We start from the raw sequence: 20967 nt of genomic DNA, 5'->3' as shown, positions 1-20967 counted from the left end.
TGCTATTGACACAAGACAAAGCCTTCCATTTTGTAATCCCATGAGCATTAACCAGGAAGCCATCCAGGATTACGCAATTTCAGAGGATAAATCTGCTCCAGGCTTTTTTTTCCTCAAAGCAGTTTCTGCACAAACGGTGTTACTACCATGTGGGTCATGGTGGAAGGTGGAAAGACAGGAAAAGAATGAGGAGAAAGAAAGTTGGGGGACACAGAATCAAAATTCCCCTGGATTTGTCCAGGTATATGCTTGGTGGTAGTGTGCTTGGGAGGAAAACAGACGTGAGAGCTGGCAGGGTCACTCCCTGGATGGCTTGGTGGACTTGTGCTCCTGGCTGCCAGTCAGGTCTCATCCTAGGATCCTGCAGCCTGAGCAAGTGGCCAGCTCGGGGGAGCTGGGAGTCTGGGCTCCTTGGGATGCTCCCTTGCTTATCTTGCTCCCCTTGGCCAGGCCCATTTCCTCATTTTTCCAAAGCTGGAGTCCAGGGATATGGGGACAGACTGGTCAGACAGTGGCTCCTTCAGCCAAAGATTCTGTTGCCAACAGAAGCCTGAAGGATATGATACCAAAGGGCTGGGCAGGGGTGTGGGTTTTTCCTGATGGCAGCCTTGGGCATCGATTTATCTAATTTCTTTGACATTTTCTTCCAGTATTTCCCCCTCTTGGGGTAAAACATTTCCCTGAATCACTGGTATTGCTTTCCTGCAATGGACTCTAGGGTATTGGCCAGTGACTCGCAAATTGCAACTGAACCAAGAAGACCTCATTTCTGGGGTGGCACTGTCCCAGTGAAGATCCTGGTCCTGCCCATGTCACTATCTCTGTCAATTCTCAGTCCTGACCTTCTGGTCTTTCATTCTCATACAGCCTTAAGTTGTGCCGTAACACCTCTCTCCACTTGGAGTTTATTGCTTTTCTGTCCTTTGAGGCCAAGTGGAGTTATATAAGTCACCCATTGCAGGTGAGCAGGAACAATATTTTACTGGAAGGGCTGACCTGTATCCAAATAGCCATGTCTAAGATGCAAAAGTGGTGGATAAAAATAAGCCATGCTCATTAGATGGCTCCCTGCCCTATATAGCTGCTCAAAAACCTACGTCTTGTTCTGCCCAAGTGTAAATAGTCTCCCTATTTAGAAATGGCACAGTGGGAGGTAAATGAATTGGCTAGGAGCAATCAGTCATAACTCATCACGTTGAGAAGCTTAAAAACTCTTTATGTGAAAAATACTAATGCTGTGAGTTGCTGAAAGCCAGGCTGTGTGCTAGGAGCTTTACATACATTATCTTATTTAATCCTCCCACCAACTCTGCAAGGTTCTTCTTATTCTATTTTACAGATGAGGAAAGTAGGCTCAGCGAAGTTAGGTTAAGCTTGCTCAGGGTCATGCAGATAGTGATAGTGAAATTGGCAATCAAATATTGGTCACTCTTGTTGGGACAAAGCCCAGTGTTCTTCTTACTGGACCTCACTGCTAGGGATTGGCCAGGATGGTGAGGTTATCAGGTGCATTTAGAGACCTGATCTCTTATTATTGTCAAATGACTCTTGGTCTGATCCTTGGCTGAAAGGTGTTCTGCAGTGAGGCTGCTTCTATGGAGAATAAAGCTTGAAATTAAATTCCCTCTTGCCATGGTCATGTCCATCCCTGGCTTCCCTGGATCTCAGCCCGTTGGCAGGGCTCCTGTACCCTAAATGATGACCCACGTGGTAATGACACTATTGTACCCTGCCTGCCTCTATGCACTGATCTTTCCTGGATTTCCTAATGAGAATGGTCATTGGGATTTTGAAGCAGTCCGATAAATAGTGCCCGTATTCCCTGTCCATATTCTGAATCAGAAATAAGGCAGAGAGTAAGGAAGCTGTAGGCCAAATCTCATCTTAGTTATAAATAAGTGCTAGATTGGAGAATGTAGTTTACTGCAGGAGCAAAATGAATTTCTGTTGCAGGGGAGTAGGAAACAAAATCCAAGATGAAGGTTGGCTTGCAGAGGTTTATTAGGAGTCCTTTTGGGATCTATGCCAATAGGAGGGGAAGGAATGGAAGCAGGATTGGCAGAGGGAAAAGTCAAGCAGTGCTGCAGTCTTATCAAAGATCTCAACCGATTCTGTGGAGCATGTTGGGTCTTTATACTTTTTTGTTGTTGTTTTAATCTAGTCTTCATTTTTACTGAAGTTACCATGATGAAAAACTCTCAATTGTTATCCTAGGGTTACTACAAACAACAGATCCTGGCTATGACCACTGCACCAATTGCCAGCTACTATGAGGCAATGACTTACAACCCTTCTGGCTTTAAAAAAATTATTAACTAAAAAAAATGCTAATACTGCTATATGTGAATATTTTAGTTTGAAATAGTATCTGTTCATATTTTACTTTGGAAGATGACTCTCTGACACCCTCCTAAATTAGTTATATCATCTTCTTTATTTGCAGCACTCACAGTTGTATTTATTACTTTTTTCATTCACAAATAAAAATTTTATACATTTCTTGTGTACAACATGATATTTTGAAATATGTATACATTGTGGAGGGGCTAAATCGAGCTATTTAACATATGCATTACCTCACGTACTTACCATTTTTTGTGGTAAGAACACTTAAAATCTACTCTCTTAGCGATTTTCAAGACTCCAATAGATTGTTATTAATGAAAGTCACCATGTTGTACAATTGTTCTCTTGAATCTTTATACTTCTATATGGGCTGGTCACTGGGTTCAGGCTGCTTCTGAAAAGGAGGTGTGACCTGGGGAGGCAGCAATCTTTGGTCAAAGGCAATTCCCAGAGAGGGCTATTCGCTGAGGGCTGTCAGCCAGCAGCACTCACCATGCAGGGAGAGAAGACCTTCAGTCCCCAAGATGGATCTTGGAGGCTCATGACAGCATTCACTGCATGGACCTATATTTCATACATTTCCGGAAGCAGCATCTCCAGCATTCCCACAGCCTTGTTCCCTGGCAGGGTAAAATAAAGATTAGTGGGACAAACTACAGCTTCCATCACAACTGATATTCATTGTCTCTCTCATCCTCAGGAAACACCTCTGCTGGTTGAGTCACACTTCTTGCCAGTTGGTGTGACCTAGACCCTCATCTCTAATGACTCCAGTCCCTGGACAGTATGCCTTCCTCAGGCTCTGGTTGATGAACTTGCCCGTTGATCATCAAAACTGGTCAGAGGAAGTGCCAGGAGGTACACAGTGGATCATCTGGGTGCCAGATTTCTTTGTGTCCCTACTGGGCACAGCAGCTGTCTTTCCTCCTGCTGGTCAGGGCCAATTTCCTCTGCCAAGGTGGTGACTCCGCTTCTTGTGAGGTTCCTTGGCACAGGCCCCAAGTGTCCTGGCAGCATGTGCTACATCCTTTGGTAGGAAGGTTCCCCCTCTGGAACCTGGACCTCTAAACCTGAAAAGCCCAGAATAGAAGGGATAGGAAGCACAAAGTCCCCAGCGGGTTACAAGCAGTGACAGTAATTGGGGCCATGCCACTATAGTTTCCTACTACTGAATCCTGGAATTAGGTTTGGTAACTCACCCAATCACAGCCCAGCTGGGCCTGGGAAGAGTGAAGCAGGGTGGATCAGAGTTACATCAGCTTCCTCCTCCTCCCTTACCCCTGACTTCATTCTCATACAAGGATAGAGTTCGCTCCTGAAAGAACAATGGAGGATGTGTACTATTTGGGGACAGTTCCTTTTTTTTTTTTTTTTTTGAGATGGAATTTTGCTCTTGTTGCCCAGGCTGGAGTGCAATGGCACAATCTCAGCTCACTGCAGCCTCCACCTCCCGGGTTCAAGCGATTCTCCTGCCTCAGCCTCCTCAGTAGCTGGGATTACAGGCATGTGCCACCATGCTCAGCTAATTTTGTATTTTTAGTAGAGACGGGGTTTCTCCACGTTGGTCAAGCTGGTCTCGATCTCCCGACCTCAGGTAATCCTCCTGCCTTGGCCTCTCAAAGTGCTGGGATTACAGGCATGAGCCACTGTGCCGTCTGACAGCTTTATTCTTAAGAGAAAAAGGGAGCAACTGAGCCAAGCATTTCCAATTTGCTCTTCCCAAGTTAATCGATGAGGTATCACACGACTTTCCCTGTGGCAGAGTGAGTGCAGTGGTAGAGAGATGCTGACAGTGTTGTGCTAATGGAGCTCCCTCCACTTGGAAGGAAACAGCAAGAATTGTGAAGAATTTTCTTTCTTCAAAAGCTCCAAAGTGTTGTTTATTGAGCACTTACTCTTTGCCAAGCTCCCTGCTCAGTATTTTTCTTATCTTCACAACAGTCCTTTGAGGTGGGGGCTATTTTTGCCTCCAGTTTATTGATGATTAAGTAAAGTACAGGGAAGTAAATAAATTGGCTGAGAGTCTAACCCAGTCAAGCCCCCAGTCAGGCCCCCAGGCCTGGATCAACAATGGTTGACCCAGGCTCCGAACCACTAATTTGGTAGCTCTTTGGCCGGTTTGCTTAGGAATCATCTGGGGTAGTTTGTGACAACTCAGATCCTGAACCCACCTTCAAAGATTCTGATGGGCTTGAGGCAAGGCCCAGAAATCTGAATTTTTTAAAAAATTCAATTTAATTTAATGTTAAGTTCTGGAATACATGTGCAGGACGTGCAGGTTTGTTACGTAGGTAAACATGTGCCATGGTAGTTTGTTGCACCTATCAACCCCATCACCTAGGTATTAAGCCCTGCATGAATTAGTTATTTATCTTGATGCTCTCCCTTTCCCTGCACCCCCCATGACAGGCCCCAGTGTGTGTTGTTTCCCTCCCTGTGTCCATGTGTTCTCATTGTTCAGCTCCCACTTATAAGTGAGAACATGCAGTGTTTGGTTTTCTGTTCCTGTGTTAGTTTGCTGAGGATAATGGCTTCCAGCTTCATTCATGTCCCTGCAAAGGACATGATCTTGTTCCTTTTTATGGATGCATAGTATTCCATGGTGTATACGTACCACATTTTCATTATCCAGTCTATCATTGGTGGGCATTTGGGTTGATTCCATGTCTTTGCTATCATGAACAGTGCTGCAATGAACATATGAATGCATGCATCTTTATAATAGAATGATTTATATTCCTTTGGGTATATACCCAGTAATGGGATTGCTGGGTCAAATGGTATTTCTGGTTCTAGGTCTTTGAGGAATCACCACACTGTCTTCCACAATGGTTGGCCTAATTTACATTCCCACCAACAGTGTAAAAGCGTTCCTATTTCTCCAGGAATCTGAATTTTTAACAGGTTCCTCTTTACCCCTCTGCCAGGAGAATATGATTTAAGTGACATGACTTCCATCCTTTGAGAAATACTTCATGATACTATACTTTCTTCTCATGTGTAAGCCCAGGGCATGAAAATGAATAAATGCTTCCCAATAATTGGGCATCTTTTCTGTTTCCACTGCTGGAAGGAGGGGCAGATGGGTTGGAGGAGCACAGTGTGAGGATAGGCAGGCTCAACTTGCTTATGGAGCACAGATCACCAAAGATAATGCAGCACACCGTTGGCAGAGGGCTAAACCATGTGGCTCAGACTGGAAACACACTAAGAATTTAGAAAACGGAGCCGCCACTTTAGTGGGACCTGAGTGGTCAGCGAAGGAGTTAGTAGGCGAGCTGGGCTGGTGAAGGGGATACAGCACGTGGGAGAAGGACAAGGAGGAGCTACTTGGAGAATATGTCTAAGGGAAGAAGGTTAGACGTGGGGAGCTGGAAGAACAGATGTGATATGGGAAGAAGTAGAAGCAGAGACACATGAGATCATGCTGGCAGTAAGCAGGTGCACAGTAGCACGGGGGTGTCAGCCTCCTCATTGTGGAAAGCATGAGCCTTAGCCCCAGAAGAGCAAGAAACATCCACAGACAGCCTGAGAAACCATGAAGACCAAAGAAGGGACAATGGAGCAGCAGCATCCAGTGGATGTTCAACAAGCATGTATTGCGCGTCAGGCATCGAGCCAGTACTTACGATGCAGAGAGGACTAAGACTGTGTTCCCACTCTCCATAAGACACTACCAAAGTGTAGAGTTAGGGAAGACAGCTTCAATGTGTTCATTTCTTTCATATATTTAACTAAGCTTTTTTTAAAGTTTTATTTTCTAAGCACATAAGGCAGACTTTGTTAGCTTTGAGGGGAATCTGTGCTGGGTAGGGAGGTGGTAAGAAAAGGATGAAAAGAGAAACAGTCTTTTCTCCAAGCAAGTTAATGCTTGAATAGGGGGAATAAGACATAGTAGGATGTAGACACTAAGACTGGATTCTAATCTTCTGGGATTCCAAGTTCTTCTGCATGAGCTTAATGACAATGAGATTGCTTGTGACTTCACTCCTCGCCTTGACCACACAGATGGAAGGTTTCGGCTGTGTTAGGTCAATGCGTGGGGAAAGGTGTCAGCTTCCCCACCGTGCAGTCAGTGTTGTACAAAAGCAGAGGCAGGATCTGAGGTCAAGACAAACTGGGGGCTCCTTCTTGATTGTCTCACCTGCCCCTCTTTGGCAGCGGGTTGTGTCCCTGGCCTTTTAGACCTAAGCAGAGAGGGAATTTCAAGTCAGGTGGCGCCTGTACAGTCTATGGAATAGGTAGTTAATGAGGTCTGGAGTTGATGTTGCCTGCCTCTCCTTCTCTGATCACTTTCATGTCACTCACCCATCCCAGATGCCATGATGTTCTCAATGCCCCAGTTCTGGGGTTTCCTGCCCCACTCCACCTTTCCTTTCCTGATCCTCAAGAAAACTGACTTCTTTTCCTAAGCCCCCTGTCTCCACTTTGTGAGGGGCATTCTGAGCATGGAGGCTAATCAATATATTCTCAGTATCCAATGGAAGCCTAACGTGCCACCTCTTCCAAGGGCAGTGCATTTTAACTCAGACCCAACGCCCCAACCAAATGAAAGATCTCTAATCTGGAATTTTCAACAATGGGGCTGGTGGGTCAGGGTGCACCAGATCTCAGGAGGTTTTTCCAGAAGACTTTCAAGTGCCCCAAGAGGCTGAGTGGTCCACCAAGTGCCTGCGTGTGTGCAGTCAGGAAGCTTGAGTCTGGGTTCTGCCTGGGGCAAGTCACTACAACTCCCAGAGCCTCATTTCTGCTATTCGTAAAATGGAGAAGACACCTCCTATGATATCAAGTCACCGACTTGTTCCCAGGTAAAAATGAGATGGAAAGCTGTTTTGTGAACCAAAATGCATGCTTTTCTTACAGTGCGGGGATGCTGGCTGGCAACGGCTGTGAAGTGCAAGGCCGGGGGAGGCAAGAGGGTGCTGGTGGGAGGAGAGCTGCGGAAGCAGAGTAATCTGCAGAGCTAAAGAAGGCTGTGCAAGGAAGGGGCAGGTGGCCTTTCCAGAAATCTGTACACGGCTGTCTAATTGCACACAGAATGGGATTTAATGCAACCTGCATGACAGTTCCCTGCCTCCAGCCCCTCCTTCCATCACCCCTGCAGCTGATGGAGAAGTTGAGTTTAGGCATTAAAAGGGTGATTTTGCAGGAGCAGAAGTTATTTCTGCTACCATGTCTCTTATCATTAAAAAAAGAATAGAGAAACTTCCAGAAACGTTATTTTGAGGAGAGGGGCTTGGTTCACCTGCTGACAATGAGGCAGTGAGAGGAAGACACTAGAGAAGGCTGCTCTACATGCACTGTAGGCCTGAAGGACCCCACAAGACTGCCCGCTTGGGCTGACCTTAGCAAAGACTGGACCAGCTTGGTAATTATTCAGAGACTATTAAGTGCATGTTGCTTGTGGATTAATTAGTTTAGAAGAATGAAGGAATTAAGTGGCATCTTAACATGATGGGAGGCTTTACGATATTATGAACCACAATTAATCTAGCCTCTCTGGTAAATTTGTAAGCACACTTAGCAAATAATTGCATCCAATTATAATTGCAATTATGGCTGGAGGTAGCTGCAAGTGGTCTTAATAGAAGCAAGTCCCAGTCTCAAGGATGTGTAATTCACATCAAATAGACAGGGCATTTCAGACCCAGTGGGGCTGGGGGAAGGAGGAGGGGAAGAGCAGGAGGAATTGAACAAGGATGCAAGAGAGAAAAATGAAGAAACAGAGAGGGCATAACAATGTCCTTTCCTCTGCTGATTGAAATTCAGTACAGAAGCAAAGAAACTGTGAAAACAGATGGAAATGCAGAGTAGACAATAAAGATTTAATCCCCAAATGAAATTAGTGAGTGGATCTTCCATCACAATGAACACAATGAACCTGTATTGACCTCTGAATTAATTTTCATCTCAGTTGAAGAAGCACTTGTTCTTTACCAGCTATCCAGAGACGACACACACAGTTGCCTTCATTTGGGTTGTGTTGATCCCAGGTTTCTGGAAAGCTTGTCCTTAGTCACTTCAAAGGATTATAGTTTCTACTCTTTGATACTCGAAGAATAATCCGTTCAGCAGGGCGAAGAGAAAACCTTGCTGACTACAATCAGACAATGTTGCTAAAAGTCCTTCCAATAAGCTGTCTCATTTAAAGCTACATGAAACCCGAAGAAAAGGGCTGATAAATTTGGAACATACGGTCTTTCCACTGTGTCCAGCATGGGTAACAATGATGCCCTAGTAATACCTTAAATTATAAAGGGATTTCTCCTTAGGAAGATGTTTAGAGCTAGTGGTTTCCACCATTAGAATCACCCAGAGAGCAAAAAAAAAAAAAAAAAAAAAAAAAAAAAAGCCAAATGCCCCCACAGCTCCACTCCTCAAAGATTTTGATTTGATTGATGTAGGGTAGGTTGCGAGCATGGGTATCTGTTAATCTGCCCAGATGGTTTTTATACAGCTGAAGTAGGGAAATGCTGACTTATAGAGTTTACATGACTGCAGTTCCTTATTGCAGAGGCTGGGCTCACCCTTAGATGTTGATATTTAGTAGGTTTAGGGCGGGCCTGAGGATCTGCATTTCTAACAAGTTCCAGGGTTGTGGTGATGCTGTTGGACCTAAGGAACTCTCTTTGAGAACCACTGTCCTATAGTATTGTATATGGACCCTGGCCCTTCAGCTTTCTGATGGTTAAACGTGGCCATGCCCAGTGGCCTGCAAAGGTGAACTATGGCTACGGTTCCAGCACCACTTTCGATCCTCCCTGAGTTGCTCCAAATTGGCTTCTTTTCTCCTCTGGGTTCTACCTGGCTCCTGACCCATGGCGTCCTTTCCCGCTGACCAGCAGCGTTTGGCTTTTGGCTTGGCTTCCCTGGCTTAGACTCTCTCAGCACTTCTTCAGGTGTTGGCTTGTTCTTTCCCCTCTGACTCTGCTCCTGGATGGCTAAGAATGGATTCTTGGCCGGGCGCTGTGACTCATGCCTGTAATCCCAGCATTTTGGGAGGCCAAGGTGGGCAGATCACCTGAGGTTGGGAGATTGAGACCAGCCTGAACAACATGGAGAAACTCAGTCTCTGTGAAAAATACAAAATTAGCTGGGCATGGTGGTGCACGCCTGTAATCCCAGCTACTTGGGAGGCTGAGACAGGAGAATCGCTTGAACCCAGGAGGCGGAGGTTGCGGTGAGCAGAGATCACACCATTGCACTCCAGCCTGGGCAACAAGAGGGAAACTCCATCTCAAAAAAAAAAAAAAAAAGAATGGATTCTTATCCCAAGCTGCTGTCCCTGGAGCAACCCTGTAGCACTGGCTCAGTTGCCATGCCTCCTTTGCCCCTACAAGGCCTGAAAGGAAGATGGATGGTGACAATGCAAACAGTGAGGATACTGGTGTGTTTCTCAACATTGTTCTCATGTTTCTGACAGTAATCTTATATTCCCAATAACAATCATAATAATACTGATAGCTAAAGCTCTTTGAATCCATACCATGTGCCAGGCATATGGTATGCTAAATACTTACACGGATAACTTCTCGTTCTGTTTTCTTGTTTGCCCAACTTTACTGTAAGTCACCTGAGGCCAAGGGTTATGTAATACACAGACTGCCGCTGTAATATAATGGAGTGTCTTGTGTGTCATTTAGTCAGTCCCCTCACTTTATAATATGTAGTACTTCGATTGACTTGAGAAGTTAAAACAGAGAGGAAAATATGAAGCTATGTAACAGGACAGTCATTTGCCACTGGAAATTGCTGTGAATGTTCATGCTACTCCCACCAGCTGGGAGCATGCTGTTGACTTCCTGTCTTCTTGTGTAGTGGATACACCTCTGAGGCTGCTGTGCTGAACACAGGGCTGGTTGCAAGGTGGACGGGAATAATTCCCTTCACCCTCTGTTAGGGATCCACTACCCTCTGCAGTAAACACTGACAGCATGCGTAGAAGTGACATCTATAACTACATCTCTCTTCATCTTGGGACATCTGAAACATGAAGAAAGCCCGATATTGATAGCAATTGTGTGGTTTAGCTGATAGGCAAAGACCCTCAGATTATTTGGTAGTCAAAGCTCCGGAGTTGCCCCCATCAACTCTCAGGGCAGCAAAGCCTTCCTTGTCCTAAGACACAGAGTGAATGTCCAGTCTCCACTCTAATTTTGTGTTTACATATTTGACATGTGACTCACCCTTGTCATGGATTCGGGCTGTTTCTGAGAGTGATATCTGAAGGGCTTTCAAGTAGAGATAGTTTATAAAATTGGCTAAGGTGACATTAAGGAGAATGACTGTACATAAATTTCAAGTTAGTAGGTTTTAATTAAAATTTTAAAAATTGTGCTATGGGGCAACATTTGATTCCTCTGTTAGACTAAAGTAGAAATAACTTTTTTCTGGCTAGGGAGTACCAGTCTTAACATGTATGGAAACAATCGTAGCTGATTCTATTTTCATTTTATTCTATCACATCAGAGACTACATGTAGGGGGATCCAGGGATGGAATTCCCCTACAATGGGTCTCCTAAATAATCCAGAGTCCTAGAAAAGGATCACAGATCTTTTCTTCAGCTCATTCATTCAGTCTAACCAGCATGACAGGCCACCTGTGCACTGGGCCAGCCCTCTGGTTAATAGGGTCAGACATCTGGACAGCAAGCTAATTTGAAACCCCAGTAGTGTGAGCACCTCAGGAGTTAGATTCTAAGGTAGGACTGGGAATGGGTTAGAAGGGAGTACCTTAGTCAAAATTTTTGTATTCAATTTGGGTTAGAGTAAGTGAATGGAATCGAACAGAAAAGATTCTGGAGAATGGATGGCAACTAATAACATGTGTTTTTAAAAATCTTGGGAGACTTCTTCACATTGTTACCTATTGTTTGTTATGCTTAGTCAATTTAAGGCTCAGTGAAGTTTTAAAAAATGTTTTAAGGCATGGAATTTTTTCAAGCTTTTAAGAAACAAAGACTTCCATGCTAATTTAATTTATAGAAGACGCAAAGCCCCCAATCTGTTCTACAAAGCAAAACAAAAGACAACACAGAAAGCAAACAACCAGCTTCACTTCTGAATATAGACGAAGACATTCTCAATAAAACATTAGCAAATAGAATGCAATCTTATTTCCCGTAATGCAGTGGGGTGGATGCCAGGAATGATAGGAGTATTCAAATTCAGCAAATACATTCATAGAGCTCATAAGAAGGACCTTAGTGGTGTTGAGGGCTGTTGGGACTACAAAGTGGGAGCCCTCACAAGGTCTTGAGCACGGTGAGGTGATGTGATATGTGGTTAAGTGGACTACTTTGGCTGCTGTGTGAAGAAGTGATTTAAGGGAGGCAAGAAACTGGGAGTGAGTTAAGAGGTGTAGTGAGCAGAGTAACGGCCCACAAAGATGTCCACATCCAAATCCTCAGAACCTGTGAATATGTTATTTTACATGAGAAGGGGCAATTAAAGTTACAGATGGAACTATGGTTGCTAATCAGCTGACCGTGACGTGGGGAGACAATCTTGGATTATCCAGGTGCATAAGGAAATCACAACGGTCCTTATAAGTGAGAGGAAGGCAGGAGAGAGGGAGGCAGGGTGATGCAGTGTGGGAAAGACTCGCCCAGCCATTGTTGGCTTTGAGATGGAAGGGACCACGAGCCATACAATGCAAGGCATCTGTAGAAGCTCAATAAGGCAAGAAGATGACTTCTGCCCGGAGTTTCCAGATGGAAAGCAGTCCTGCTGACACCTTGATTTTAGCCCAGTGAGATCCACTTCAGACTTCTGACCTCCAGAACTGTGAGAACATAAATCTGTGTTGCTTTAAGTTGCTCAGTTTGAGGAGTTTGTTGCAGTGGAAATAGGCTACTAACACAGGTTGGCTACTGCAATAACCCAAGTGGGAGTTGGCAGCGGCTTGGATGGGAGTGGTGGCAGAGAAAGTGCCAGGAAGTGGTTGGATTTTGGACATGATCTGAAGTGAAGTCAATGAGATTTACCAACAAACAAGGTATTCGATTGGGTTTGAGAGAACGAGAAGTCAGTGTGAGTCTCAGTGGAGAGGAGACTTTGAGTTTCTGTAAAGAGGCAGTAGAATTTGAAAAAGTGCCCCTAAGAGACTGAGCACTTTCTTTTTCCCCCTTCCAGCCCCACCCCTCATCATACCCAAAGACCAGGGATCCGGACTAAAACCATGCCCAGTGGGTTTTGTGGGCCATTTTTCTAGGCACAAAGGTTGGCCTTTAAGATATTGTCACTTCGATGAAAAGAATGATCAAGAAACAAATTATTGAATTATGCGATTTATGCATCATTCCTATGCTCCTGACTGTGAAAGAAAGAGAATCCTTGAACCTCCCTCCTCCCTTTCTTTCCAAGGGAAACTTTGAATTTGTTAGCTCAATGCCTGGGCAGGAACATCTACTGGGAGAGGCCAGAACATTTCCATCAAAGAGGAGGCAAATATCTAGTGAGAGAAAAAAGTAGTTCCAAGAGTAGGGGCTGGGGCACCAAAGAAGTTGAGAGCCACCTGCATGGTTTACTGGAGAAGTGTTGGCAGCAAGCTGGAAATGAAAGGGAGAGAGACTCTTTGATCCACAAGGTCTGTGAGCAAGATTGAAAGGAAAGAAAGGAAAAGAGGGTTTTAAGCCACGTTGTCATGGATTGGAACTGTATCTTCTGTGATATTCTTTGAGAACATCGGTAAACATTGGAATTGCTTGTAAGTATATAGATGAAAAACATCTTATGCCCTATAACTCATTTGTTAATCTTCCTGTGCTACCCTTCTCTTTTCCAAATTGTAAGTCCTCAGATTGTCAGTCTGTTCTGTTTTCTTAGGTGCTAAAGAATGAAATTACATTGCTTAACCTTGAAACTGTGCAACCTTTCAACTGCTGATGAAAACAACCTCAGCAAGATGAAAATTTCTCCATTTTCCTGAAGCTATTCTGCATCATAAAATTCATTGCAGGTGGTACCTTTAAAAATAAAAGACTTGTAAAAAATGTTTTTGCAATTCTTAATGGTTGTCTTACTTAATAATTAGTTGTCCTGGTAAGGGAATAATGTTTAAGTCGATATCTCAGTTTTCTGAATGGTGTCCGTGTTGTAAGTTTTCATTGATACTTTCTTCTTCCACACGAATGGACATAAAGATAGGTAAAACCTAAGACTTTGTAGGTTTCTTATTTTGAACAAAATGTTTGGGTGTCTGGGTCTCATCCTTCGTTAGCAGACACTTGTGTTTGCTGAACCATGTTTCCTAGAATATAATGCTGAGCAGAGACTGGCCTCTGTGATCAACTGATGGGCTCAGAGAAATAACAATTTTCGTAAACCTGGGAGAGAATGGGACTGAGCTGACCTCTCCGTACATCCTGGGGCGGTGAAGAAGTCATCCTGAGCAGTAGATTTCCACCACCATTCCCACCCCAAGCTGCATGGGAAAGAAGGGCTGGAGGGGTCCCGAAGCCACTTGAAGAAGGGCCATTTGTCAAGAGAGTGCCTGTCCCATCCAGCCCTGTTCACCTGCTCCCACTAGAGGCTCCTCCTCCAGCCACAGCCCCTCAGCTCTGTCCTTGAAGCTGTCTCTGGTTTTGACCCATTTCAGGGAAGAGTAAAATCAGGGGAGCAAAAGCCTCACTTCTCCTGAGGTTAGTCAACTTTTCTCCCTATATTTTTTTCTTCTATTGATTCAAGGACTTCTTAATAGCCTGGACTGTTGATGCCCTGGTTAAGAGATATCAATGGAATAGCAGGAAATTTTTTCCCAGTATTTTCATGAAACTCTTCCTCTGACCCTTCTCATGGCTTGCAGTATCACCTTTCTCATTGAAAGCTCTATGTATTGATCATGCATTTTAATCTTCTGTATTTTCTGATGTTTTGATATCAGTGGCTTTGCTGATCCCAAGATGTTTACTCCCAGGGCTAACTAGTTCTTAGAGATAGAAAAGGATGGGTCTGCAAGTGTACTCCTCATCTGACCACTAACCAACCCCAAGCCCATATTCTCCAACCACCGCCTTTATCAGACGCTCACAGGGCTCTCACACTCTGGGCTGGTATTCCCCTGTCCTAACCATCCCAGGACCAGGTCCCAGGCAACTCCGGACTGCTCCTAAACCTCACAGCCTGCCAGACTTATTCACACTAACCAACCCTAAATCCACTTATCCTGCCCTTCCTTTTCCTTCCTACAGACACCATAGTAAAGGCCCTTCCACACTTCCTCCCTCCCTCTCTCTGCCTGCTGACTGACCCTGGTGCTTCCCCATGTGGCCCTGTGTGGCATGGCATGCACCCTCCTCTGGGGAACTGTGGGTAACATACTATCTTTTCAGTGGCAGTCAACTCCTGATCCCAAATCATAATAAACTCACCATGCCCATATAATAATAAAGCTTGCATTTTGCAACACCCCAGCCCAGTACCGGGCACATAAGTGGTGCTCAATACATGTTCATTGAATCAATGGCCAATGAGATGAGCAACTCAGCAAATCAAGGCTCTTGGATGTAGCTGTTAGAAGACTCTGAAGGTGATCAAGAAATTATTTCAAATAAGCTCTACTCCAAGTTGACTAAATACCAGACCCAAAACTTACGGCCAAGGTTTATTTCACATCTCAAATTTTGTTTGGCGATGTCCTTCAACCAAGCTTACCAGACCAAACTATACTAAGGTCCAGGTATGCATGGAAAGCTCTGGCACCCACAGCATCCCAGGAGCAAGACATGTCCAAAATTTTCTTACACTCAACAACACTGAAACACTCCTACCATTATCAAATCAATTCATTATTCTCTTAGAGGAATAGAGATCCCCCCCCTTCAAATTATAGAACATTTATGCCCTGTGGGGCCTTGGATCTCTTCTTCAGGAGCCTTGGGCATCTTCTACTTGAATTCACAGGGCTGTTTCTGCACTTTCAAGGTGGGCTGAGTCTAGGCCCAAGCCTCTTCTAAGGCTCCAGGGTGCTGCCATGGTACTCAAGAATGTTGCAGCATTATTTAGAAAGAAAATCACCAAATATCTCAACCAAATGTGACTGATGCAGTAGCTAATAATCTGAAGAAATAATTATCTTACATAAGAGATCATTAAGAAAAGACATCAAAATGGATATAATAAAATTGAACATCTGTTACTAATAAAACCTCTTAAAAATTAAGAATAGATGGCTACTTTCTTCAACTAATTAAAAAGTATAACATTTTATCATCAGCCAGCATCACATGAAACAGAGAAATAATGAAGAACTAGGCACAAAGTAAGGATGTTCATAACCACCACTGTTTACTTTTTTGGGTGTTCTGGCCAATTTGATATAAATAGAATAAAAAAGAAAGAGGCCTAAATATTGTTAAGGAGGAGAAAAAGCTATTATTAATTGAAGGTAGAAATGCATCTATTGAAAATCCAAAGGAGTAAAACTGAGAAAAAAATATGAGAATTAACGAGCTCAGTAAGGTGGCTGATTGTGTAATAAATACATAAAATCAATAGCTTGCTTCTACAGTATTAAAAACAAGTTATAAAATATAATAAAAACTGGGATCCTGATTATAATAGCAGAAAAAGTACAAAATGCCTACAAGCAACCTTAATGATAAAATTGAATGATGTATTTGGAGAAAACTATAAAATTACAAAATGTTATTGAGAATTATAAAAGAAAACGGGTAGAATTTTGGAATATGTGAAATATGTCAATTCTTTACAATTTAATTGCTGTATTTAATATGTATTTAATTCAATAGTACAATGGGATATTTTCATAAGTTGAAAAAAATCATTCCTACTTTCACCTGACAGAATAAGCAGGCAAGAACAGCAATGGGTTAGGAAGGGAATATTAAATTATTAGATATTAAAATTCAGAAAACTTCAGAAATTGAAAGTGTGATATTTGTGCAAGAGTAAATCAGGTACTCTTGCTATGAGCCACCATGGCATTCTTCATATATTTTCTTCAAAGCTGTTAGAAATACTATAATTAAGTAATTATTGATTTAATTATTTGTTTAATAAGTCTGCTATCATCCTCCACTCTATCGAGACACTTAGACCACTGTCTGGCATGTGTAGGCACTGAATAAATGTTTACTAACTGGGTGAGTGGATACATAGAAGAAAGCAAAGAAACATATTCTACTACATATAAGAATCTAATATTTGTCAATGGGAAAGAGAATATCTGTAATAAATGGATTTAGGTTCTATGGTTAGAAAATCAAGAGATAAATTAGTTTATTCTCATTCCACATACTAAATTCCATACCTTCACATGGTAGACTGAATTCCTCATGGAATAAAAAGTTAAATATTAACAAACTCAAACTATAGAAAAAAAGTAGTGGATATTCACCAACCCTCCAAGCTTAGAATAGAGGGAAAATACTGACATTTGACAATAGAAACTTTAAAAACTTTCTTAGGTCCAACAATCCTGCACACAGACATAAACAAATGCCCCAAATTAAAAATCTCCAAATGGAGGAAAAGATGGCAAAAATACTAGAACACAATATGTGTCAAGATCCTTAAAAAATATTTACATCCTCTGATACAGTAAAGTACCTGTATCATCTGGACCAAAGGGAAGGGCTCTTGGAACAATAAAGATCTGGGTTTAATTATTGCTTAGCTTTGCATCTTAAAGCAAATTAATATCTGAGTCTCAGTTTCCTCATCTACAAGATGGGGATATAATTATTTACTTTGAAAAGTTGTGAGTAGGGGTAATGCAAGTAAAATTCCTATAGTAAATGCTCAAAAATTGATCATTATCATTAGCTATATGACTATTTTGTATCTAAAACTCTATTTTAGAACAAAGGTAACTATGAAATTAGCTTTATGCAAAAAGAATTGACATGAATTATTTATAGTAGGAAATATCCTAAATGTTTTCCTAAGGGGAACAGCCACATAAATTAAGATTCATCTTCTCACTGGAATACATCCAGCCATAAAAATGAAGGTTTATGAGGGTTATGTAATATCACGGGAAAATGCTTATGGCTGTTTAGTGGGAAAAAGCTGAGTAAGAAACTGCATTTGTAGTATGTTTACAATGTTGTAATATATACATATGTATATATAAAAGCCTGAAGGAAACATAATAAAATGTTAACAATGACTGTGTTTGTGAAGACTATGGATGGTTTATTTCTAATAGTATTTTCTTCATTTCCAGCTTAAAGACTGAGTATAGCATATTTTTGAAATAAAAATATATACATTTAGAGAAGGAAAAACAAAGACACTGAAAAAAATTGCTTTTGTAATCTGGATATTATTTAAAGAGTCAGTCTTGAGCAGTATCACTGAGGCTCAATATGACACCTCTCACCATCTGAAATGTTCTGAAAAGGGAGAAAAAAACCTCTTAAGTTTTAAAACTGAAGACTTGTAAGTGACTTCATACATCATTAGAATCTCTGAGAATTGAGATGGGAATTTGAATTCCTGGGGAATTTGGAAGGATCAGAAGCACTGGTCAGTAGGAGCTTATTTTCTAGGAACCAAATTCAAGAAAATTGATTGGCATCTTTAAAGTGTACTTGGGGAGGGACAAGCTTCCAGGATTCATAAAGAGTAACTCAATAGTGCTGTCTGCATTGCAATTCTGTCTTTTCCCTGCTTCCTTTTTCTCACTTTCTTCCCACCCCTCTCTCTATCATCCTCCACCCCTACATAGTCTAGGGGAGAATGTAAAATAGTACAGAATTTCCAGAGGGCAGCTCAGCAGTATATATTTTTACCCTTTAATTTTTAAATTTTAATTTATCTATTTATAGGTATTGTAGAGATGGGGTCTCACTATGTTGCCCAGGCTGGTCTTGAACACCTGGACTCAAGAGATCTTCCTAAAGTGTTGAGATCATAGGTGTGATCCATTGTGCCCAGCCCCTACATACTTTTTTTTTTTTCTTTTGAGAGGGAGTCTCGCTCGCCCAGGCTGGAGTGCAGTGGTGCGATCTCAGCTCACTGCAAGCTCCGCCTCCCGGGTTCACGCCATTCTCCTGCCTCAGCCTCCCAAGTAGCTGGTACTACAGGTGCCCGCTACCATGCCTGGCTAATTTTTTGTGTTTTTAGTAGAGACGGGGTTTCACTGTGTTAGCCAGGATGGTCTCCATCTCCTGACCTCGTGATCCGCCTGCCTCGGCCTCGCAAAGTGCTGGGATTACAGGCGTGAGCCACTGCGCCTGGCCTACATCCTTTAATTTAATAATTTCACTGCTATCAATCAATCCCAGTGAAATAAACAGAGAGGCATAGGGGAAAAGGTATAAAAAAAGATGCTGTTAATCAAGCTGTTTATCATAGCAGAAAGCAAAACACAAGATAAGGGCCAACATTGCTGGGGGAAGCATTGGTTAAATAAATTAATGTTTATGTATTTGATGAACCAGTGTGTAGCCATTAAATTGGTTTTTATATTATTTTATATGTTAAATGGGAAATGCAGTGAACTAAATTCCATATACAATAGGACTCCAACTAAATAAAAGAAAAACACACAAAATCACCGTAGATGTGTACCTATGTGAATATGAGTTGACCAGAAGGAATACCCCAGAAAGTTAACAATAGTTCTGTCTAGGTGGCATCAGGATGAGAGATTATTAATTTCTTTATATTTTTCACATGCTTTCAAAAATTATTCTTACAGTAAGATACATTATTTTCACATGCACCAAAAAGCTATTATCTAACAAAGAAACAAAGATAGTAATTATCTTGGAAATGGAAGAATATTTGTTTCTAAGATGATTTATACTCTAAGGAGAAAACCATTGTCCATCTCCTTGTCTTTTCAGTCCTTTCTGCACTTGGATATCCTCAGCATTAACAATAACACCATCAATTCACTCATTGGACTTCATGAATGTGTGGTGGAGCCTCCTGAGGATTTAACTTTCAATACCATGACTTATTGATGAGACTTGTAATCAACAATAAAATTGGAAGGCCTCCTAACCATCTGCATTAGTCCATTCTTGAGCTGCCATAAAGAACTACCTGAGACTGGGTAATTTCTAAAGAAAAGAAGTTTAATTGGCTCACGGTTCTGAGAGATGTACAGGCCTCTGCTTCTGGGGTGGCCTCAAGAAACTTACAATCATAGTGGAAGATGAAGGGGAAGCAAGCATGTCTTACATGGCAGGAGCAGGAGAGAGAGGGTGGGGGAGGTGCCACACACTTTTAAACAACCAGATTTCATGAGAACTCTATCACAAAACAGCACTAGGGGGATGGTGCTAAGCCATTAGAAACCACCCACATGATCCAATCACCTCCCACCAGGCCCCACTCCCAACACTGGGGATTACAATTCAATTTGAGATTTGGATGGGGCTCAGAGTCAAACCACATTATCATCTGAATGGACCCTTCCTCTGGGCCAAGGGCATTCCAGAATTAATCTGAAAAAGTAGTTCAGGCTGGATGAAGAGGGGATTGGACATGTCTCATCATTCCTATGAAGCATTAACATCAATACAGACCTTAAGTCTGTTAAGAAATATTTACAATCTATTGTCTCTGAAGCCTGCTACTTGGAGGCTTTATCTGCATGATAAAACCTTGGTCTCCACAACTCCAGACGTTCCTTTCTACTGATGATAACTTTCTACTGCTAATAACTGTTTCAACCAATTGCCAATCAGAAAATGTTTAAATCTACCAACGATCTGGAAGTTCCCCTCCTCGAGTTGTGTCGCCCTTCCAGATCAAACCAATGTAAATCTTTCATGTATTGGTTGATGTATTATGTCTCCCTAAAATGTATAAAAGAAATCTGTGCCCCAACCACCTTGGGTACATGTCGTCAGGACCTCCTGAGGCTGTGTCATGGGTGTGTCCTTAACCTTGGCAAAATAAACTTTCTAAATTGATTGAAACCTGTCTCAGATACTTTTGGATTCACAGCCTAAATATAGGCTCCTTTAATAGTTAAGCGACTCCCTGAGGAGATGTTGTGAATTGTTAAATTCTCCATTCCGGCTTTTAGAGGATGCACAGAAACAACTGGATTGTCTGGAGTCAGCCCCATTGCAGGCCGCTGAGAAAGACAGCTGCAGACTATCTTGAGCTAAAATCACAATGTTAGCTCCACCAAGGTAAGGACTGCATTTGCCTAACTTACGGCTTTATGCACAGCAACCAGCACGTCTACCTACACACATAGGGGTCACTTAATCATATGTGAATTGACTTTGAGTGAATAAAAGAGTAGATATTTGTTTAACAAAGGAAGGAAAAACAGAAAAAAAAGGGTGGTCTATTAATATCCTATTACTTTTTTGGAATGGGAGGCAAGTCTCTATGAATCTCTCACATTTCTTCACATCTAGGCATTAACACCCACTTTCCTCAGATTTATTTACTTTCCAGAATGGTAAGGATAGTGAGAATGTCCCCCTCCCTGGAGATGGTCTAGGATAGTAAGGATAAAGACCTCTCTCCTCTTCTTGAGAAAGATTTGTTTACATTGCAGGGTAGTAAGATAACATCTCTCCCTGGAGGGGAGGATGGGCAGTTTTCCAGAAGCCCCATTGTAACACAGGGGGATTCCTAAGCTCAGGATTCCCCAGCTGTGATGCGCCCCTGCACTCCGTGCA

At 42.4% G+C, this 20967-nt stretch overlaps 1 protein-coding gene across 1 annotated transcript in view; it reads left to right on the top strand.

Moving 5' to 3' along the window:
- CNIH3 (cornichon family AMPA receptor auxiliary protein 3) overlaps nt 1-17475 on the top strand; it is a 343860-nt gene extending 326385 nt beyond the window's left edge. The window contains exon 6 of the mRNA XM_034947662.3: nt 13175-17475. Coding sequence (XP_034803553.1) covers nt 13175-13181 — 7 coding nt within the window. The 3' untranslated portion in view covers nt 13182-17475. The remainder of the gene's footprint in view (nt 1-13174) is intronic.
- Nucleotides 17476-20967: the final 3492 nt, after the last annotated feature.

Source organism: Pan paniscus, chromosome 1, assembly GCF_029289425.2.
Source record: "Pan paniscus chromosome 1, NHGRI_mPanPan1-v2.0_pri, whole genome shotgun sequence".
In the NCBI taxonomy this organism is placed as follows: Eukaryota; Metazoa; Chordata; class Mammalia; order Primates; family Hominidae; genus Pan; species Pan paniscus.
The sequence above is the reverse complement of the archived record's forward strand: the minus strand, read 5'-3'. Positions and strand labels throughout refer to the sequence as shown.